The sequence below is a fragment of the Equus caballus genome, chromosome 30 (genome assembly GCF_041296265.1).
Source record: "Equus caballus isolate H_3958 breed thoroughbred chromosome 30, TB-T2T, whole genome shotgun sequence".
NCBI lineage: Eukaryota > Metazoa > Chordata > Mammalia > Perissodactyla > Equidae > Equus > Equus caballus.
The window spans coordinates 33,234,916-33,259,675 of NC_091713.1; the positions used below are offsets into that span (position 1 = coordinate 33,234,916).

Genomic DNA, 24,760 nt, shown 5'->3' on the forward strand with positions numbered 1-24,760 from the left:
CTGTGTAATTATTGGGTAAATTGTCCATTTTACAACTTAAAAACCCAGTAAAATGGAGAGTTTTTTTCTTTAATTAATTTATTATTATATAATTCACTAAAGCATTCTTAAACAATGACAAAACAATAGTATTTACCTCAGATTCATGTTTCCCAGTTCGATTACATACAACTGAACTAGCACATTGGAAGTGTATTTTTTTTTTTAAACTTTTTTTTTTTTAAAGATTTTATTTTTTCCTTTTTCTCCCCAAAGCCCCCCAGTACATAGTTGTGTATTCTTCGTTGTGGGTTCTTCTATTTGTGGCATGTGGGACGCTGCCTCAGCGTGGTCTGATGAGCAGTGCCATGTCCGCGCCCAGTATTCGAACTAACGAAACACTGGGCCGCCTGCAGCGGAGCGCGCGAACTTAACCACTCGGCCACGGGGCCAGCCCCCATTGGAAGTGTATTTTAAGCCCAGAAAATATGTTCAATAATCTAGATATTCTAAAGCTGTATGCAAACCAGTTAATAAATATGGTTGTGTTAATTCTAGAAGTATTCATATTCCATGGAAACATTTTATCAAAACTTTTTGAAAAAATATCACCATTTGAGGCAAGAATTTGATCAACATATTGTAGCTTTGATTAAGTCATACCTGTGATTGAACTGACTATAAGCTGCTTGAACATTGTTTAGACATACTCAATAAAACTTGAGGTGAGGCCCATACTCTATAAAATGTTCAATGTTAATGATGGAATTGTAGGCAAAAGGAAAAGTAAGAAAATAAATCTCTCCAGTGTCAGACACCATGTCTGTATCTATGGAGACTTTCACTACATGTTACAAGAAACAATTGGAGATTAATTTCTTAGAGAAGATGTATCTACTGTGGAACACATGTCCTTCATAGGTATACCTCTGGCTTAATGCATTAGATTACAGACACTGTGGAAGCCAACAGCAAATTAAGAGAGGAAAAATGAACTTTGATATCCAAAATTCTAACTTACGATTCAAAAATCGCAAGATGCATATTTACATTTACATGTTGGAAAACCAGGGGACCATCCAAAGTGGTAGCACTGAACTGAGTCTGCTCCAACTCTTCTAAGTCTTTGTCTGCAGGAGAATTTCAACACGTCTCCAACTTTGTATATGTCTTTCTTGGGCTCGACATTTAAGTATCTTTCTATTTGAGGAATACTGCATTCTCTTTCTACAAGAGAGAACAAATAATTTAATGACAATATATAAAAATTGCCAAAGTAAATTTTATGTGTGTCATGTAAAAATGAGGCGCTCACAACAGCATACAGAGAGAGGCAACAGACAAATCCTCTTCTTTGAAAAACGTTACTTATTAGGTTTTATATACCTTCTAAGACCATATGAGACTCTTCGAGAAATATTCAGGTACGGAATAGCAACATATGTGTCCTGAAAATTTATTTGTAAAGTCAGCTTGCTTATACTTGATCTGATTTTCTCATTGATATTTATAAAATTTAATGTTAAATTTTTTGTACTCTCAAAACCTAAAAGTATTCCCTCACATTAAAAAAAGGAATGCTACAATTTTTAAATTGCACCATTAAATAAAAATTGGTATTATTGTTGAACATAATTGGAGAACCAGAACACACAAAGGAGATATTTCTAATGCATTTTAGTTAGAGGAACATTAAAAATTGCTGATTAATATTCTATAAGTGAAGAAGTCAATCAAAACCATGAAACAAAATGAAGAAACATATTTAAGACCTCACAGCTAGGCGTACTGTAACTATTCTTAATATTCATATAATATAAAACTATATACTCTTATTACACCTATAATTTACACTAGTTACTAATACATTGTTAATTACTCTGATTCAAATTAGAACTGCCTAAAATTATTCCTTAAAATTTGTAAAATCTGTGACATTGCTAAATATTATCAAAAAATGCATTTTTCTTATTTGGAATTTTCCTGTCTTGCTAATTAACTTATAAAATTAAAAATGAATTCAAAAATTAGAATCAGACTAAAAGGAAATTTTATACTATCTAAAACTCAGGTATTAACACAATTATAAAATGAGGTATTTGTTAACTATTTTTAAAAGCAATGCCACAAAAAATTACTCAATTAAATTTACTTTTTTGTTGTTTTAATGTTGAGTTTTGTAGCTTACTTGAGAAGGTTACATTTGATGAGAACTATTGGGAATCCTCTCTTAAAATTCTTTTCCTGTCTTCTACGTAGAAATTCTTTTATTTGTATGAGTCTTTGTTTATATATTTTGTGCTCATTTTATATAAATTCTCCATCTCATCACATTGCGAGAAGAGCTGCCTTAACGACAACGAAATATCCTGGCTGTTGGCTATTTTTCAAGTGTTGTGCTTATAAAAAGATTGTGACTTAAGAAATATGATTTAAAGAAGAGTTTGAATGGATATACTCTGAATTAGAGGTATTTGGCTTTATCCAAAAGTCAAAATACTAAATCCTAGCACTGAGACTTGGAAATGTATGAATTTTTTACACTAAAGTGAAAATTTATTTAAGATAGCTGTAAATATTGTTTGGCTTAAGTGGATTATAGTAACAATGATTCATTGGAAACCTCTCCCCAAAGGAGAGAACACCCAGGATATTTGAAATAAATTCAAATATCAATCAATCTATGAGCAATTTTCTGCCACACGGTTGAGGGAAGTTACTTGCAAAGAATACTAAGCTGTCATTTGTTCCTTCAACTTTTGGAGGCCTACATCGTGCTGTCAAATTCCTACCAACGTGTTCACAAGGTTATAAGTTTTTGTAAAAATTGTAATAGAAAGCCACGTTGGCCACATCAGTTTCTACTGCTGTCTCTCACTCCTGCTTTCTCTCCTTCACGTTTTCCTATCATGTGGTGACATTGGAAAGACCATGGGAATTACAGATTCATGATTTTGCATTTTTTTCTAAAGAAGGCCCCTGAAAATAATAAAAGCTTCTGGCTTCATAGATCCTAGATCTGCCTTTGTTCCCAGAAAAGAAATTCATGATCATCATGAAAGCCTCCCCTTTTACTTAGAATAAAGTCCAAGCTCTTTATGACCCCTCCTTTGCCTGCACTTCCAATGTCATCTTCTATCTCTCTCCGCCTGTCACTCAACACTCCAAGCATTATTATCATTGAATTTTTTAAATAGGTCCAGTTCTTTGCTGCATCAGCTGTAGCACAGGCCCCATCTCTATCCTGAACAGTTTTCAATCTCTCTTTGCACAGATGCCTTCCTGTATGAAGTAGATCACTCAATCCCCTCCTATTTTCTAAGTTCTTGGATTCTTATGTTTCTTTGAACACAGTCATATATAAAGTATAATTAAAATATTTTTACTGTCTCACTCATTATTTGGCTTAATTTGTCTGTTTTTTTATGCTAAAATGAAAGTTCTCGAAAGGCAGACCCATGTTTGTGTTTTTCACCATTTTCTCCTAGCCTATTTCTAGCCCATGATAGGTATTTGTCGACAGCCTGAGTGAATCAAATTTAACTGGGATCAAGATGCTGCTAAGCAAGTCTACCTCAGCTCTGCAAGAAGCTCACCTGCATTTCTCTCGGAAGGCTCTATTTGAAACCTTTTTTAGTCTACCTAGTGTTCCTTCCCTTCCTTTCCCCGTGCACCACTCAATCTCACATGACTTTGTCTCATACACGAAAGGAAGGTAGAAACGGTCAGCTCCTGCTTCTTCCCAGCATGACATTTACACACCCATTTTCTTTCCTTCCTCCTGTGAAAAGTTGGAAGCAGCCCTGTCACCAAAAGCCTGGTACTTCCACAGGAGCCCTGGTTCCCTTTCCCTCCCACCTTCACAGGGAACTATCCACCTCATCTCTGCCTGCTCGGCTCTCCACTCCATCCTCCTGAGCCTCAGTCCACTCTCAGGTCTCCCATCTTTAGAGAAATGTACTCTCTTCAGTGCATGATTTCATCTAGCAATATTATGAATTTTCTATTTCTGGCACAGCCAAACTTCTTGGAAGAGTTATGCCTACATACTGTATGAAACTTTTTACTAACCATTTTTCTTCAGTAAATTCTATTTAGGTTCCACCCCATGTACTCCATCCAAAACTGTTTCTGATACAGTTATTGTTGGCCCTGATATAGCCAAATCCATTGCATTTTTAGCCTCCTAACTGGATGTATCAACTGAATTAGAAATAGTTACAACTCAAATTATCATAATAATGTAATCAAATTGCAGTTTCCATGAATTTATTTTACGGCAGGCCCTGTGGCAAGAATTTTATATGGATAATTTAGTCTCAATCAAAACAATCCTTAGAAAAATTATGACAATTGCAAATATTAAAACACTTTACAGATAACGAAGAGTAAACAAAGCTTCAAATACGCTTGGTTGTTGACATAATAAACGTGCTTAGCAAGTGGTAGAACTGGAAGCAGAACCTGGCCAGGCTGACTCCACAGGCTTCACTATTAATCATTCGCTCTATTCCTTCTTCCATCTGTCATTTCCTTCTCTCCATACCTATGAGAACCTTCATTTCTACACTTTTTCCTCTCAATTCCCTGGGTCCTCCTTTTTTCCATCTACTTTGCTACCTAATCCTCTTCTAGCTGATGCCTAAATGACAGGAAGCCTCGGGGCCCAGTCCTGAGCTCTCTTTTCCTTTCATTCTACATTTTTTTCCAATTTGATAGCATCATTTATATGTTGATAATCCCACGTGTATATCTCTCGACTAGACCTATACATCCAACTCATTGCCATTTATTTGCTTCTTTAGAAAAATAAAATCAAATAAACATTTCAGTTGACTTCTTACTCTTTCGCACACAAGTCATTTTGTAACATTACATATGCTTTATATCCCTAAAACATATCCCAAATCTGTCCTCTGCTTGCATCTTCCAGCAATCACCTTACCCCAATCTCCACCCTTTCTTACCCTACATGGACTCCTGAATCTTCTCTTGTCCACCACAAGCACAGCATAGAAGGAAAAAAAGACTTTCAAAACTCAGAAGAAAATTATACCGTTCCTTTCCTTAAAACTACTTTATGATTTTTCATCAATCATAATATTAATCCAGATGCTAACATAACCTAAAATAATCTGGATGATCTTTCCTTTGCCTCCCATCCAGCCTCAGCGTGTGAAATTCTCCCACATCTTGAGTAGAATCTGCTCACCCTGAGATTTCTTAAATATTGTCTTGTTTTCAAAGCTTTGCAGATACCGTTCCTTTGGCTTGGAACACTCTACATCCACTCAGTTTTCCAGAGAGTCAAGCCCTATTATAACCCTGGAAAACAGACAGCTGATTGGCAAACAGAAAAGGGATTCATGTAATAGGCCACAGAGCTTGTCAATTTGGCAAATAAAGACCTCCTCTCAGGACCTGCAGAAATGAACACTCAAGGTGGGAGGGATAAAGCAGAAACTCGGGAGCGAAATAGCTGAGTAAGTTGGAAGAAACTATAATTTCGCAATAAGCGCCCAATTTTAAATAATATGAAAACTTGCATTTAGAATAACAAAAACAATTATACTTTAAACTCAAATCTACGATGTATATGGCCCATGGGAAACATTACTTTAATGCACGATGTTAAAGGTAGATTATTATCTTTGGCCTTCAAAACACCCTCTCCTCCCAGTTTGCATTAAATCAGAAGGAGACACCTTGATTTTAATCTTTGTTCCATAAAACAACTCTAGATAACTCAAATTTTCAAAAATTAATGTTCATTTTGTTAATCTTGAACAAAAGATTACCTGAGAAAACAGTACTTACCATAACATGTGGCTGTATCAGACCAACCATCGTAACCACAAACTAAGGAACCTGTTGTGTGTCCATCTCTACTTTCATATCCATTGTGGCACACGTAGTCCAATGTGTCATTGAGCTTAAACCACATGCCATCACTTTTGGCTCTGGCATTCTCAAATAGCGGCATATCACAAGATTCTAATGCATAATAGAATTGAAGGTTTCATTTCTAGCATTATTAAATGGACAATCTGAATGAGTAAGTTCCATCCCAAAAGAAAAAAAATGACTTTATTAATAAGTATATGCTGATCAATTATCACGTGACAACAATCTAAGAATATCACTGATAATCATTGTCCTGAAATCAATGGTCGAAAAAAATTTCTACATAGGATTTTTCTCATCACTTAAACTCTCTGAAAAATTTATTTTAAGAACACTTTTCTCAATTCAGTTATACTTAGTGTCTATCCCATGCTAGTAATAAAATAGGCCATTACATTTGTATCATACGTATTGTAGCAAAGCAGAAGAGCATTTTGTGAATTAAGATGCCAAACTTATTAACAGTTGTGACATATATGCCAGAGAAAAATGGATTAGCAGAGTTAAAGCTTAATTTTCAACAATGCAAGTAAATTTTTAAACATTCTATAAAATTTACTTTACAACATACTAATTTTTAAAGCTCACATGCTGATTTTGCTTTGCCAAATATTTTCTTAAACGCTGTGTATTCTTTAATGCTTATCAAAATTGAATGTAGAGACTGTTCATTGTTTCTAGTTAGCTATAAGAAAGTAAACTGTTAAAAAATAATCTCAATTTTCACAAACATTATACCAGTGATGTTAATAAATGTTCAAATAATTTACTTCAAATTTTAAAATGTGTTATTTAGCTAGCTACCATAAAGCTTTAAAAAAAATAAAGCAACATTATAGTGGTAAAAAAATAATGAGAGATATTTCCTCTTCCACAACAGTGTTACAATGGAGAGTTGATCACAATTTAGTAAAAAATGAGTTTGATATGGGGGCAAATTTTATCATTTTTCCTTTGGCTAGTGCCCATAGTAAGCATAGAGGTTGAAAAAGAAATGAAATTAAATGCACAATTTAAGTGTTTGGGTGGGGAACATGATGTAATGTATACAGAATTCAAAATATGATGTACATCCAAAAAAAATTAAAATTAAAAAAAAAAGACATGGGTAAAAGTAGAAGCATTGTACTGCAACCCAGTGTTATTCAAATAAAGCTTACTTCACCTCTTAAAATAAATAAATAAATAAATAAATAAATATCCCCTTCACTTAAAGTGAATAAGTTAATATAATTTCAAAAAATATCACTGTATGGCTTTAAGATAATAAGATAAACTGAGCAAATTGTTTTTAGAAAATATCACAAACATCTAGGTAGTGGAACAGGGAAGTCTTTCAACACAGCAAAATTTGGTACTCTGTAGAAGTGTTTCTCAGTCTCCACTAATTAAATTTTCAGGAAGATTTACTAACGGAGAGGATCACTCAGAAATGGACAGACCCTACAGCATCAAATATATAATTTATATATAATTTAAGATTATGTCCTATGGACTCATATCTTCACTTAAAAAAATACCTTTCATGTCTAGGACCAAAGACTGTGACAATAAAGTCTGTGACCTTAAAAGAGGGTGCAACAGGCACAAAAGATCTCAGCTACTAGTAAATGAGTTTACACCAGAATATACATAAGTTTCCTCAAGTAGTTTTGAAATCCCAGGAGGTCTTAAAGGGGAAGAACTTGAGCTGAAAGATGGACTGATAGTTTACCCCAATAGTAATTAATCTTAAAAGTAACTTTTTGTACAATGATCATCAGGATAAAGAATATTCACCTCATCAATTACTTACTAACGCATGTGGGTTGAGCTGACCATCCACTCTCCAGACATGTAATTGATCCTGATGTTCTACCATCTGCTGTTACATATCCTGGTTTACACTTGTATTGCGTTTGTTTATTTAAGGGATATTGAAAATTAGATTCAGAAAAAAATCCATTCTCAATTTCTATATCTGATTTTGAACATGTTTCTAAAAGGGAGAAAGCAAAGGAGAAGACAAGCACATGTCGTTTGTAAATGATAACCTAGAAAGGTTCTAAGCATCCAAGTTCTTGTGTCAGAGAAAATAGGCTGTGAGTTTCAAAAGATATTAAATCAAGATAATTTATTCAAATTTTTCGGAACAAAGCAAGATTTAAAATACTCAGAATTCCTTCCAAGAAATAATTCGAGATCTGTTGGTCTAGTGGATCTGGAATCCTATAGCATGGCAGAGCTGTCTTAGCAATGGGTCCTTTCCTGGAACTTGTTTTCGGTGTTCCCTTGGTTGGATCTCTTAAGCAATCACAGAACTCAGTTAACCAATTGGAGTATTTTAGATCAGGTAAAGATCTCTGAGAATATTCCACCATAGCTACTGCTGCCTTTGGCTCTGAGAATTTGAAATGTTGGTCATCATAATCGCGTACTTAAAACCATACGGATATAAGGAGTTCACTGAAGATGCCAAAGATCAACATATTCCTTGATCTTCTAAGGCCAAAGTGACAACTCCTCAAATTACGTATAACTTAACACAGTAAAAGTAGACTTCTGTCAGTAAGTAAAGCTCCTCACAGAACTCAGCTTCATTTATTAAATAACGCATGGATAAAGAAGAAATCAAAACGGAAGACATTAAATATTTTGAATTGAACGATGATAAAAGCATGTTAAATAAAATTTTGTGAGATGACACTAATGTAGTGATGAAAGGAAATCCTACCATGAAATAGCTATAATAGAAAAGAATAAAGACTGAAAATCAAGAATTGCTTCCACGTTAAGAGAATAGAAAAAGAAAAGCAAACAAAACCCAACATAAGTATAAATTTGAAAAAAAAAAAAGTGACATTAGTAAGATGGTGGAATAGGATTCCTAGACCTCTCCCTCTCCCCACAGAGACATTGAATTAACAGCGAAAGGTGTATCAATTCCTCTCATTAGAAATACAAAAACTGGCTGACAGATTCCTGCACATCAGGCAAGTGAGAAAATACCAACAGCCTAACTAGCAGGAGAAACTGAGGTACATTCTCATTGGAACCCCACCTCTGGTGCACCATCCTCCAATTGGAAAGGAACACCCAATTCCCAGCTTCTCCTTGTGGAGCAAAGGGTTGGAATGACACACCTAGAGCCCCAAGTTTCCAACTGCTACTCCAGGGTCTGGTTTCTAACTTGCCTTTCTCTGGAACTAGAGGGCCCAGCATTTGCTGGTCTTCTGGGGATTACAGAGAACAAAGGGTCAGTTATGAATAGGGGTGTAAGCACTTCTCACAGTTCATCCCCCAGCGGAGTGCAGAGTGAGCAGGTGATAAAGCCCAGGTTCCAGCTTCTCTCTGGAAGGAGTTAGACTGCACATCTAGACCCCCAACATTTCCAGCTGCTGCCTGAAGGATAGGTTTCATCATTTAACCTCTCTCTGAGAGATGACAAAGACCACAACTGGCTAGACACCTAGGGGCTTCAGAGAGCAAAATAAAGATTTGAAAGAGCATATGGTTTGAAGGAGTGTTTTGCCATAGCTCCTCTCCCCAACACAGGGCACAGTGAGTGGAATGGTAAACTCCAACTCCTAGCTTTACCCTGAATACAGAAGGAATTGGACCACACCTCTAGCACCTCAACATTTCTGGCCACTATTGGAGGGACTGACTACTATCTCGCCTATCACAGGGCACTGATGGGACTTGGCTTACTCTATACTCCTGGGGAATGCTAAGTAAAAAGACAGTAAGTTATATGAGCACAGATTTTTTAGAGGTACCCAGAATCTCTGGCTGGGATGATTGATTGATTCCTCAGCAATCAAAAAGAAGATGAGTGTGCCCACTCTCACTTTCATTCAACAGAGTCTTGGAAGTCCTAGACAGAGCATTTAGTCAAGAAGAAGTGAAAGGGGTAGAGGGGCACATGTATATGGTGATGGATGGCAACTAGACTTTTGATGGTGAACACCAGGTGTCTCTACAGAAATGGAAATATAATGATATACACCTGAGATTTATATTATGTTATAAACCATTGTTACCTCAATAAGAAATTTTTTTAAAAAATAAAAAAAGAAAGAAAGCCATCCAAATTGGGAAGGAAGAAGTAAAATTATCTCTGTATGTAGATGACATGATTATGTATTTAGGAAATCTTAAAGATTGAACAAAGAAGTTCTTAGAACAAATAACTTCAACAAAGTCATAGGTTACAAAATGAATATACAAAAATCAGTGACATTTCTATACACTAGCAATAAACTATCTGAAAAGAGAATTAACAAAACAACCTCATTTATGATAACCAAAAAAGAATATAATACTTAGGAATAAACTTAACCAAATAAGCGAATGACACGTACAGTGAAAATTATAAAACATTGTTGAAGGAAATTAAAGAAGACAGATAAATGGAAAGTTACCAAGTGTTCATGGATTGGAATCTTCAATATTTTTAAATGCCCATACTACCTTAAGTGACCCACAGATTCAATACAATCCCCATCAAATCCCAATGGCATCCTTTACAGAAATAGGAAAAATAATCCTAAAATTAATAGGTAACTACAAAAGACCCTGAGTAGCCAAAGCAATCTTGAGCAAGAACAAAGCTAAGGATATCACACACTCCCTGATCCACACATCTATGGACAGTTAATCTTTGAAAAACGAGCTAAGAACAAACAATGGAGAAAGGAAAGTCCCTTCAATAAATGGTGTTGGGAAAACTGGACAGCCACATACAAAAGAATGAAAGTAGACCATTATTTTGCACCATACACAAAAAGTAACTCTAAATGGATCGAAGATTTGAATGTAAGACCTGAAACCATAAAACTCATAGAAGAAAATATAAGCAATACACTTTTTGACATTGATCTTAGCAACATCTTTTGGAATACCACGTCTACTTAGGCAAGGGGAACAAAAGAAAAAGTTAATGAATGGGACTACATCACATGAAAAAGCTTCTCCAAAGCAAAGGAAACCATAAACAAAATGAAAAGACAACCCACCAACTGGGAGATAATATTTGCAAATCATTTATCAGACAAGGGGTTGATCTCCAAGTATATAAAGAACTCATACATCTCAACAAAAAACAAACAAACAACCCAATCAAGAAAAGGACACAGGATATGAACAGACATTTTTCCAGGGGAGAAATACAGATGGCCAACAGACACATGAAACCATGCTCAATATCCCTAATTATTAGGGAAATGCAAATCAAAACCCCAATGAGATATCACCTTACACCAGTCAGAATGGCTATAATTAACAAGACAAAAAAACAACAAATGTTGGAGAGGATGTGGAGAAAAAGGAACCCTCATATACTGCTGGTGGGACTACAAAGTGGCGCAGCCACTAGGGAAAAGAGTATAGAGATTTCTCAAACAACATTAAAAATAGATATACCATACAATCCAGCTACACCACTACTTGGTATTTATCCAAAGAACTTGAAATCAATGATCAAAGAGATTTATGCACCCTTATGTTCATTGCAGCATTATTCACAACAGCCAAGATGTGGAAGCAACCAAAGTGCCCTTCTACAGATGAATGGATAAAGAAGATGTGGTATATATATACAATAGAATACTATTCAGCCATAAAAAAGACAAAATTGTCCCATTTGTGACCACATGGTTGGAGCTTGAGTGTATGAGTAAGCAAAATAAGCCAGACAAAGAAAGACAAATACTGCATGATTTCACTCATATGTGGAAGATAACAAGTACATGGATAAAGAGACAGATTAGAGGTTACCAGAAGGGAAGGAGGTTGGGGGGTGGGTGAAAGGGATAAAGGGGCACATATGTATGGTGATGGATAAAAATTAGACTACTGGGGTGAGCATGATGAAATGTATTCAGGAACTGATAAACAATAAGGTACACCCGAAATTACATAAGGTTATAAACCATTATAATCCCAATAAAATTACTTGAAAAAATATATATTATAAAGCTACATTAATTAAAGCAATATGTTCCCGGCATAAAAACAGACAAATAAATCAATAGAAAAGGATAGAGATCCCAGAAATAAATCCACACATATAGAGTCAGCTGATCTTCATCATGAGTGGCAAGAAAACACAATGGAGAAAGGATGGTTTCTTCAAGAAATAGTGTCACAAAAACTGGATATCCACATACAGAAGAATGAAATTGGGACCTTATTTTACACAACTTACAAAAATCAACTCAAAATTATTGTATTGCTGTCAATTTCTCCTCTTGAAATCTGTCTATTTCCTTTATATATTTAAGAGTTGTAGTGTGGAGTGCATATATGTTTAAAATTGTTATACCTTCCTGCCGAATTGACTCTTTTATTATAATATAATGACCTTCTTTGTCTCTAGAGACAGTTTTAGGCATAAAGTAATTTTTTTATGTAAGTGTAGCCACTCCTGCATTCTTTCAGTTGCCATTTGCATGAAATATTTTTTCCATTCCTTCACTTTTATTCTACCTGTGTCTTTAAGTCCAAAGACAGTCTTTTATAGATAGCATATCATTTGTTCCTGTTTTTCTTAATCATTCAGAGACTCTATTCCTTTTAATGGGTGAGCTTAATCCATTTACATTTAAAGTAATTACTGATAGGTGAAGATTTGCTTTTGCCATTTTGCTAATTGTTTTCTATTTCACAATTGTTCTTTGAATCTCTTCCCTTCTTGATGTCCTCCTTTATTTGATTATGTTTCATAGTTATTTGCTTTGATTCTTTTCCCCTTATCCTTTGTGTGTCTATTACAGTCCCCCCAGCTTTATGAAAGTATAATTGACAAAATTGTATATATATATATATATATAAAAAATAGTAATAAAATTCTGTGTGTATATATAGATATACACATATGTATAGCATATATATAAAGTGTACAATGGGATGATTTGTTACACAAATACATCGTGAAATGATTCCAAAAATCAAGTTAATTAATACATCTATCACCTCACATAGTTATATTTTTTTGTTTTTGTAGTTGGAAAGCTTACAATCTCCTCTCTTAGCAAATTTCAAGTACACATTATTACTAACTATAGTCACCAAGCTGTGCATTAGATCTCCAGAATTATTCTTCTTATAACTGAAGGCTTACAGCCTTGGGTCAGCATTTCCCAATTTCTCTCACTCCCGAGCCCCTAGTAACTATCATTTTACTCTCTGTTTCTATGAATTTGGGGGTTTTTTCTTCATTTTTTTTATTATAGAAAATATTCTGTAAGTTTTATCCTAAGTATTTGTCTTTCTCTGGCTTATTACACTTAACATAATGTCCTCTGGGTTTACCCATGTTGTCCTAAATGGCAGGATTTCCTTCTTTCTCATGGTGGGATAACATTCCATTTTACAAATATGTACTACATCTTCTTTATCCATTCATCCAGTCATAGACACTTAGGTTGATTTCATAGCTTGGCTATTGTGAATAATGCTGCAGTGAACATGGGTTTAAAGATCTCTCTTCAAGATACTTACTTCACTTCCTTTGGATACATACCCCAAAATGGGATTGCAGGATCATATGATAGTTCTATTAACTTTCTGAGGAACTTCTATACTGTCTTCTCTATGGCCGTAACAAATTACATTCCCACCAAAACTGTACAAGGATTTCCTTTTCTCCACATCTTCACCAACACTTGTTATCCCTTGCCTTTTCGATAAAAGTTATTCTAACAGATATGAAGTGATATCCCCTTGTAAGTTTTGATTTGCATATACATGATGATTAGTGATTTTGAGTATTTTTTCATGTACTGGTTTCCTATTTGCATGTATTCTTCAGAAAAATGTCTATTCAAATCCTTTGCCATTTTTTAATTGAACTGTTTGTTTTGCTATGAAGTTGTATGTTACTCATATTATTTTTTATTAACTCCTTATCAGATATATGTTTTAAAAAATATTTTCTCCCTTTCCATAGGTTGCCTTTTCGTTTTGTTGATTTACTGCACAGAAGATTTTATTTTGATGTGGTCCTCTTTATTTATTTTAGCTTTTGATGTCTGTGCTTTTGGCGTCATATCAAAAAAAGTCATTGCCCTGACCAATGTCAAGAAGATATTTCTCTATGTTTTCTTCTAGTAACTTTGTGGTTTCAAGTCTTATATTTAAGAACAAACTCATCTATGCTGCAAAATAGGAGAGTCCATTTAGAGTTAATTTTTGTCAGTGGTTTAATATAGGGGTCTCATTTCATTCTTTTGCTTGTGGATATCCAGTTTTCCCAACACCATTTACTGAAGACGTTCCTTTCCCCATTGTGTATGCTTGGCTCCCCTCTCAAATATTGGTTGATTATATATGCATGGGTTTATTTCTGGACTGCTGATTCTGTTCCATTTATCTGTGTGTCTATTTTTTATGCCACTACCATATTGTTTCCCTTATTATCCTTATCCTTATTATGAAATCATGAAGTGTGATGTCTCTTTGTTCTTCTCTCGCAAGATTGATTTGGCTATTTGGGGGTCCTTTGTGGGTGCACAAGTATTTTAGGATTTTTAAAAAATATTTCTGGGGAAAATGCCCATGGGATTTTAACAAGGATTTCACTATCTCTGCAGGTCACTTTGGGTAGTATGGACATTTTAACAATACTAATTCTTCCAGGCCATGAACATGGGATATCTTTCCATTTATTTATGTCTTCTTCAATATATTTCATCTATGTCTTAGGTTTTCAGGCTAAAGATCTTTCACTTCATTAGTTAAATTTATTCCTAGATATTTTGTTATTTTTGATGCTATTATAAATGGGTCACTTTCTTAATTTCTCTGATAGTTTTCTGTTAGTTTATAAATGATTTTCATATACTGATTTTGTATCCTGCAGCTTTGCTGAATTCTTTTATTAGTTCTAACATCTTTTTGGTGCCCTCTTTAGGGTTTTCTATGTATAAGATCATGTCAGCTGACAAGAGAGACCGTTTCACTTTTTCTTTCCTATTTGGCTGGCTTTTATTTCCTTTTGTCGCCTAATTGCTTTGGCTAGGACCTCCAGTACTATGCTGAGTATAAATGGTGAGAATGGGCATCCTTGTCTTTTTCCTAACCCTTGAGGAAAAGCTTTCAGCTTTTCACTGTTCAGTACGATCTTAGTTGTGGGCTTCTCAAGTATGACCTTTATTATGTTGAGGTATATTCCTTTGATACCTACTTTGTTGACAGTCTTATTTTTTTAATCATAAATGGATGCTGAATTTTGCCAAATGCTTTTCCTGTGTCTATTGAGATAATCATATGATTTTTACTCTTCATATCATTAATGTGGTGTGTCAAGTTTACTGATTTGCATCTGCTGAACCATCCTTGAATTTCATGGGTACATCCAACTTCACGATGGTGTATTATTTTCTTAAAGTGCTGTTGAATTCAGTTTGCTAATATTTTACTGAGCATTTTTGCATCTATGTTTATCAATGATATTGGTTTATCATTTTATTTTTTTGTAGCATTCTTGTCTAGCTTTGGTAACAAGGCAATGCTGACCTCGTAAAATGATTTTGGAAGTATTCTCTCCTCTTGAATTCTTTAGAATGGTTTAAGAAGGATTGGCATTTATTCTTCTTTAAATGTTTCATAGAATATGCCAGTGAAAACATCTGGTTCTGGGCTTTTCTTTGTAGGAATGATTTTGATTACTAATTCAGCCTCAGTGGTATTCTTAGATCATTTTCATGTGATAATTTGTCAGCATATACTTATTAATAAAGTTTTTTTTTCTTTTGGGATGGGACTTACTCATTTAGATTGTCCATTTAATAATACTAGAAATGAAATCCTCAGTTCTGTTATGCATTAGAATCTTGTGATATGCCACTATTTGAGAACGCCAGGGCCAAAAGTGATAGCTATATTTATTTTTTAAACGTGTCTTTTGATCTTTATATTGGAATTAAGTCACTTATACACCACCATATTATGGTATTAGAGTATTCTACATTTAACTATATATTTACTTTTATCAATGTGGTATATATTTGTATGTGTTTTCATGTTACTAATTAATGCTCTTTCATTTCAACTTGAAGAACTCCTTTTAACGTTTCTTGTAAAGCAGGTCTAGTGTTGAGGAATTCCCTCAGCTTTGATTTGTCTGGTGAAGTCATCTCTCCTTCATTTCTGTAAGACAGCTTTGCTGGGTAAAGTATTCCTGAGTGGCAGGTGTTTTTTTATTTCAGCACTTTGAATATATCACCCACTCACCTGGCATCAAGTTTTTTGTTGATAAATCTCCTGATATCCTTACAGGGGTTCCCATGTATGTGAGGTACTTTTTTCTCTCTTGCTGCTTTCAAAATTCTCTCTTTCTTTTTATTCAGCTAGTTTTATGAGAATGTGTCTTATAAAAGATATCTTTGGGTTGAATCCGTTTGGGGACTTACGAGCTTCTTCATTTTGGTTGTCTGTATCTCTTCCCAGCTTTGGTAAGATATCATCCACTATTTCTTTAAACTTTATGCCCTTTTCTCCAACTCATCCCATTCTGGGACTCCCTTAATGCCTAAAACGTTTCCCTTCATAATCTCCCATAATTCATGTAGGCTCTCTTCACTCTATAATTCTTTTTCCTTTGTTCTCCTCTGATTGGAAAATTTCAAATAACCTGTCTTCTACTTCACATGTTCTTTCTTCTGTTTGATAAAGTCTGTTATTGATGCTCTCACTGTATTTTTCATTGCATTCATTGTATTCTTAAATACCAAAATTTCTATTTGGTTCTTTTTATTATTTCTATCTCATTATTTTCCTGATTTCTTTGAATTGTCTTTTTCTATTTTCTTGTAGCTCACTGAGCTTCCTTGAAATAACTATTTCGAGTTCTTTATAAGGTAAATCATTGATCCTCATTATTTGAGGTCAGTTTGTGGAAAATTATTGTGTGCATTTTGTGGTGTCATGTTTCTTTGATTTTTTCATGGTTCCTGAAATGTTGCATTGCTGTCTTTACATTTGAAGAAGAAGTTAATTCGTCTAGTCCTTAAGACTAACTTTTGGAAGGAAATAACTTCTGTCACCCCTACTAGGAAATCTGAGGCTTTTTCGGATCTTTTTATGAATACACTTGCTCAACATGCCTTGTTACCTCCTGGGAGGGAATTCTTACATTATATGCTTTCTCTAAATCTTGCAAAGCCAGTCTGGATGCTAACAGCTTCCTGTTTGCTTTCCTTGGGGCAATGCTCAATGATCAAGTTTGTGCTCTCCCATTCCTGTGCAGTCAGATTTGCTTTCTGAATTTGCTCACTAGCCATTGGCAAAGGCTCCCACTCACTACTTTTGGGGGTGTACACAGGGAGGGGAGTGTGTGGGTGAGATGTGTCTTGTGTCAGGGGTGCCCCTTGGTGAGCAGGATCTGCAGGCAAGGGATCCCCAGTGGCTAATGAGTGGGCTTCCTGGTAGAGTCTGCAAAGTGGTTAGCAGGATCTGTGTCTCTTGAGACATTCTGAGCCCTGGCTGCTGTGCTCCAAGGTTCTCTCAAACCCCTGAAGGATGCATATCACTTCAGTATTCTGGATGTAGTTGGAAAGAAATGGGACTTTTTGTCAGTGGTGCAGACAGATGAGGGAGCCAATCATTGACTCACAAGCTCTTTCTTTCCCCTAGTAGATAAATCATGGGCTGAGTGGATCGTTCTTGGCACTGAGCTGTGCCACTTCAGGGGAGGGGTGACTCAGGTAAGTGAAACTTTCAAACTCACCCTCGTCAATGCATCCAATCTTGGATTTTTTGCTCAAGTGGTGTGCTGAAACTTCTCTGCTAGATTCCCAAACTCTCACAAAGTTGATCTTGTCCATGGGTGATTGTCAAAGTCAGTGTTCTTTGTGGCAAAGAAAATAGAAACTCCTTTTCTACCATCTTGCTGATGTCATTCTATCATTACAGGTTTCTTATTTGTGGTGCTTTTGCTATTTTCTTGGCTAATGTCTATCAATAAGCTAATTTATTTTGCTATATATGTATCGAGAAATTTTTAGATCCATTCATACACCCTTGGAGAAAATAAAATCAAACAGGTCCACTGGCAAACAAAGATGTTGATATAAACATTTTATCACAGTTAATATAGTAAATCAGAAACATGGTGATTCTCAGAGCAGTTTACTTACTGACATGGATGCATCTGGGAGGAGGGGACCAGCCGTTCTCCGTACATGTCATTAAGCTCTCCTCATTTGGAAAACTGTAGCCGGAATAGCATTCAACTTTTACCGATTGACCCTGTAAATATTTTTTTTCATAATTTGGATAGTTTCCATGTTCCAAATAATGGAAGTTACATTGTCCTAAGGATCATAAAAATTATAGATGAATATTTTTTTAAAACCCACAAATTTGGTCCAAATACTAAATTAACTATTATCTTTACAGCATTTAAATTAGAATGAATAAGTATCCAAAAATAATGTATAACTTAAGGAAAACTATAGCTACTACCAAATATTCCTTAAAAAATAAAAATTAATATTCAATATTATTTACCTCGTTTCATTATTAAAATATGTATAAATTACATAGATATTTTTGTAAAGTCTCCATCCTTATCTCTCAGGTGATTCTCATGAAGAGCTCCTTATGAAAGACCTACATTGATTTTTTTTCCCATAGAACTCCTTCCTTAGCCTTATTTTTTCAAACAAGACTTAATTGTATTCACTTATGTGTTTTTCTCTCTCCAGTCTTTGAAATACTGATACACATACAATTATAAAGAGGTTTACTTACGGAAGCATGGTACTGCTGGTGACCATCCTTTTGGTCTGCAATAAATATAATCCCAGCTATGTCCTGAAGGAGTCACAAAATTTTTATCACAGTAGTAGGAATAATAACGTCCTACAGACACTGGAAAGTTTGGCTTATAATAGTCTTCACTGTATAGACTTCCATGTCTTATGTCTGGAAAATCACAAGTCTTCACTTTCAATAAAAAACATAAGAAACCAGTATAAATAATGTTTTAATTTAATAAAAAGTCAGATTAGAGATGAATTGTTTCATTGGTGAATTATATTCTCTTATTAGCCTAATTATCCTCATTGCATTAGAGATTCTAGGACAAGAGAAGTTATCAAATTCAGATGACTGAGGTATGTGAGGAAGTCCTTGGTAATGAAGATAAAATTATGTCTTGTGGATCATATGATATATAAACTTGTATGAAGACTCTCCAGGAAGAAAACTGTGCAGACCTATTTAATGAGGTCTCCTTGAGTACATAAATCCTAGCCCAGGTTGATTAAACGAGCTTCTCATTTGAGAGATAAAAGTGCTCATTTTATCATTCAGCTCATCTGTTTTATTTTCCTTTGTTATTCTCATCAGAAATCAGAGTCCTGCCTTTTCTTCTGAGCCCAACTCAATGTAGGAAGATAGTGGGGTGATTTTCTTTTAGATTAACATTCATTAGTTTATTTTCTATTTATTGGAAACAATGCAAGAAATACAGAGAAGCACAAAAAGTTTCCATTGGTCCTAACACACAGAAAAATAGCATTCTTATTCAAGCCTCAAACCAGTCATTGAGGCAAATGTTCCCTTCTTTATTTAACTAGACAAATGAAGTAGGAATATTTCTTAATATCCAAATCATTAAGATTATGGTAAACATTTGATTTTTTATTTCTGATTTTAGTTGGAGAATGAGATGCTTTTAAATATGTCTGATACATATTTTTAAATGAGGTATAATATAATTACATTTTATTCAGTTCTTCTAATATACTGAATAATTTTAACATATATGTTTAAGTGCTATGTTGTTTTGTTGTTTACAAACATTTATATATAATATTTTTCAGAAAAATTTGCCCTTTTAATTGGATGCTTTAGAGATAATCTACAACTTTTACTACCAGATGAGTCTAAGTTTTTGTTTCTTTCTTTCTTTCTTTTTCTTCTTCTTCTTCTTTTTTTGGTGAGGAAGATTGTCCCCGAGCTAACATCTGTTGCCAATCTTCCTCTTTTTGCTTGAGGAAGACTGTCACTGAGCTAACATCTGTGCCAATCTTTCTTTACTTTATATGATATGCTGCCACAGCGTGGCTTGACAAGCCATGCTAGGTCCATGCCCGGGATCCAAACATGCGAACCTAGGCCACCAAATCAGAGTGTGCAAACCTAACCACTACACCACCAGGCAGGCCCCTGAGTATAAATTTTTTCCACGAAATATGATTCTATTACAAGAAACTTTATGCAACATGTTAAAAAAAATTTCAAACACACACACATGGATATACACACACAAGTATTCATTATCTTCTTCATCTTCCTTAAGTTCACTGATCCATTTTCTTTTTTGTTTGGAGAAAATTTTCAATAGTTTCTACAGGCTTGTTATGTGTATTATAAACTTTGAATCTTTGCATATACTAATGTCTTTCTTTAAAAAAGATTTTTGAATGATATCTTCTCTAGGTATAGATTCTTGGTCTAAAGTCCATAACTCTCATCCTTAGATGTTTGTCCACTTTTTTGAAGCTTCTAATACTGAGATTCAAATGCTCATTTAATCTCATTCCTTTTCAGTAACATTCCAGGGGTTTTTTTTCCCCCACTACATTTTGGAGATTGAGAGTATTTTCTCTTTACCTTTGGATGAATTTCATCATCATATGTCAAGATGCGTGTCATTCAACAATAACTCTACCTTGGGCAAGCTTGAGACTTTGGATTTGCAAGAACTGGAGTCTTAAGGAGCTCAGTTAAATTTTCCATTGAATTATAGGGGAGGAAATTGAACCCCAGTTGTCTGATTTCAGAACAAGCGTGGTTGTCCATCACATTATGGTGTTTCAAAGGAAATGAGATAAATAAAATAGTCCAATGAGAATTCTTTTCTAAAGGTACACAAAGTAAGTATAATTAAAATTGCGTTATTATTATCACAGGCCTGAGCTCCTTTGTTATTTTTCTCTTTCATTTGGGTACACTTCAATCTGTCTTTACCATCTAACAACATCATTTCTGAAGCAAATATACTATTTCCCATTTGGTCTGATCAGCACTTACATTGGCAGCACTTACAATAGCTTCCTTCTACCTCTTACACTTCTACCAATGCAGGTTGTGGTCTCATTGGCAGTTATGGTAGTTCCAGCATAGTTTTGACTCAAATTTATCTCAAAATTGATTAAAATATTCACTAATTTTTAAAACTGTTTCTACTCTCTCCATACTTGTACAGCTAATATGTTTGACCCAAGCTCAGGATCTTATAGTTATCACTGTTAAATATCATGTTATTAGATTCAACCTAGTGTATAGGATTCTTTTTGAACGATGAATCTGTGCCAATGAGATTCACTATCGCTTTGCCCGGTATCATTCCAGGTGTGAATTTGTACTGCATTTCCTCCAAATCGTCAAACTGTTTGATGACACAAATGAATGATGGAGTGGGCCTAAGAACAAATTTCTGCATCTGAGAATCAGAGAAGGTCATTTAATGAAACTGCAAACTCTCTGATAAACCATCTAGCCCGTCCATTTCACTATGTTGTCCACAAGAACCTCATAACGTCCTTTGTGGAATAACCTTGCTGAGATCCAGATACAATTGGGCTGATCTATCATTTTCATAAATCAACCATAAACATGATTAAATATTTTCCCTGTGGAAGTGGTTCAGGTGGCAATGTAGGAGGATCCTGAACTCACTTCCACCCACAGACACATCAAATTTACAGCTAAAAACAGAATAATTTCCTCTGGAAAAAAAATAGAAGGAGCTGAGTGACTCCTACACATCAGGCAAATGAGGAAAAATCCACTTTGACATGGGTAGGAGAAACTGGACACATCTCACCATAAACCTCACCCCAATCATGGTGACCCACAGTCAGGAGGGAACTCAAAACCCCAAGCATCTCCCTGAGGAGTGAAGGGTTTGAACACCACATCTAGCACCTGAAAAATGAGCCCCTAAAGCATCTATCTTTGAAAGTCAACAGGGCTTGTGTCCACAAGACTCACAAAGCTATAGCTACCTGAGGAATCATTCTTAAAGGGCCCACGTGTGTGGACTCACCAACCCCAGGGCCCAGAGCATAGGAAGCCAACTGAAAAGTGCCCAGACCTTCTGTGGAAGAAGCTTACTTTCCTACCATAAAGCATTGGTCTGTGGTGCAGACTTAATTTAACTCACGTCCAGGGGCCTCCCGAAATGCACCAGACTGTACTCTTCCTCTGCCTAGCTCCAAATCACTAGTATCTCCTAGAAAGGAGCTTGTACCATTCTATGATGCCCTGATATTTGTTGCTGGCACCCAGGAGATACCTCCAGATTGCTTGGATCTGGTGGCTAACAGATCTTATACTTGTGGGTTCCACAGGACTATAACAAAGGGAGAAAGAGTTTTTAACAGGCTACCATCCCAAGGGCACAGCAGAGAGGCACGGTCTGAGATGCCCATCTTTCCTCGAGAAGTCTATTAGATTTATCTTCATGGCTGTGGCCTGAGGCTCAGAGTTCTAATTAAACACAAACCTAAGCATTGAATGTAATCTTCTCCAAAGCCCTTAGAATTTAGGTGATATCTTCACGCTCTCCCTCTGCAGTGCTCCAGAGCGCCAGTATCGCCAAGACAGGAGCCGGTACAAAGGTCTGGCTCCCCAGTTTTTGTGTTGTGGTACCAGATTTACTCACTGACACCCAAGGGATGTTCTTTGATCACTTAGCTTTGGTGGCCACTGAAGTTTGTGATCATGGATCCCATGAGACTGTAGCAAATGGAGAGACAATTGTGGCCATCTACCACCCACATGGCACAGTGCAGATGCAGACTGAAATACAACCTCACTCCTTCTGTGAAAGAAGCTTATTACCTTGTCCTGAAGCTTTGGACTGAGGGGCAGGCTTCTGGTTTGCCACACATCTAGAAGTCTGCCAAGTGCTCCCAAGGGACCAAGACCAGGGGACACCATCTGTGTGCTCTCCCTCTGCCTTGCTCCTGCTCACCAATATCTGTACCCTCCTCTGGGCCCCAATTTCTATGGCTGCAAGTCCAGGGGATACGTCTAGATTCCTGGGCTTTGGTGGCCAGTGGGGCTTATGTTCATGGGTCCCACAGGACTATAACAAAGGGAGAAAGCATTTTTAACTAGCTACCTGCCCCAGAACACAGTAGAGACAAGAGACTGAGGAGTCATCTTACTGACAAAGAGACCTATTAGCCTATCTTTATAGCTGAGGCCTGAGGGGCAGGCTTCTAATTGAACACAAGTAAGGGCCCATGGTAATCTTCCCTCCAGAGACCTTCAAGGGCAGGTGCTATCTTCATGCTCTCCCTTTGCCAAGCTCAATAGCACTAGTATCTCCTGGACGGGAACTGGTGTCCTGGTTTGTACATCTGCTGCCCCAGTTTTTGTGGCTACTGCCCAGATATTACTGCTTGATTGTCTGGCTCTGGTTCCCAGTGGGGCTTATGTTCATGGTTTCAACAGGACAGAAGCAATGAAAGAAAGTGTTCTTAATTGGCTGTCACCCCACAGCTCAGCTCAGAGGGAGCAGACCGTAATGTCCATATTCCAGTCTTCCCTGAAAGAGGTATATTTGCATACTGTAAAAGCTGCTGCCTGAGGACCTGGCTTCCAATCAGCCTGAATCTAGGGGCTGACTGAGAGTTTCCTCTTTGGGACACTGATGGACTTTGACACACCCTCAACTACTGGGGACCACTAAAAGCAAATCACGAGGACTTGAGAGACAACCAAGAGCTGGGACAGAGTTGAACTATAAAATTCACCTTCTGGGGCTGGCCCCATGGACGAGTGGTTAAGTTCGCGTGCTCCGCTGCTGGCAGCCCACTGTTTCATTGGTTCGAATCCTGGGTGCGGACATGGCACTGCTCATCAACCCGCTGTGGCAGCGTCCCACATACCACAGCTAGAAGGACCCACAATGAAGAAAATACAACTATGTACTGGGGGGAGCTTTGGGGAGAAAAAGGAAAAAGTAAAATCTTTTAAAAAAAAATCACCTTCTATGCAAGATCACACTTTCAAGACTGGAAAAAGTGGCTGTTTTCTCTAATGCACAGAAATCAGCACAGATAGTCAAGAAAAATGAAGAAACAAAAGAATATGTTCCAAATGAAAGAACAAGATAACACCTCAAAGAAGACCTTAATGAAGTGAAGATAAGCAACTTATCCATAAAAGAGTTCAAAATAATGCTCATAAAGATGCTGAGTTCAGGAGAACATAAGTCAGAATTTCCACAAAGAGAGACAAAATATAAGAAAGTACCAAATGCAAGTCACAGAGCCAAGAAATACAGTGAGTAAACTAAAAAATACAATATAAGAGTTCAACAGAAGGCTAGAAGAAACAGAAGAAAGAATCAGTGAAGTCAAAGTGGAGCTCACCCAATTAGAAAAGAAAAAAGAAAGAAAATCAGTGAAAATAACTAAAGGGACTTATGGGACAATATCAAGCAGACCAACATTCTCATTATAAGAGTTCCAGAAGGAGAAGAGAAAGAGAATGGGGCAGAAAACTTATTAGAAGAAATAATGGTTGAAAACTTCTTTATCCGAGGGAAGGAAACAGAATCCAGAGTCAGGAAGCAGAGAGATTCCCAAATAAGTTGAACCCAAAAAGAACCACACCAATACACATTATTCCTAAAATGCCAAAAGTTAATGACAAGGATTGAATCTAAAAGCAGCAAGAGAAGCACAACTTGTTCTGTACACATCTGTGTAGTCCATTAGACTATAAGCAGATTTTTCAGCAGAAACTTTGCAGGCCAGAAAAGAGGCACAACATATTCAAAGTGCTGAAGGAAAAAACCTGCCAACCAACAAGATTCTACATGGCAAAGCTGTCCGTCAGAATTGAAGGAGAAATAAAGAATTTTCCA

General features: G+C 36.0%; 1 protein-coding gene across 1 annotated transcript in view; it reads right to left on the bottom strand.

Annotated features, from left to right (window-relative positions):
• Positions 1-24,760, bottom strand: part of LOC100060815 (complement factor H) — a 185,319-nt gene that overhangs the window by 23,702 nt on the left and 136,857 nt on the right. Inside the window, exons 20-21 of the mRNA XM_070255829.1 lie at positions 5,797-5,973; positions 1,030-1,206 (exon numbers count right to left, since the gene is read on the bottom strand). Of these exons, the coding sequence (XP_070111930.1) occupies positions 1,030-1,206; positions 5,797-5,973 (354 nt within the window). The remainder of the gene's footprint in view (positions 1-1,029; positions 1,207-5,796; positions 5,974-24,760) is intronic.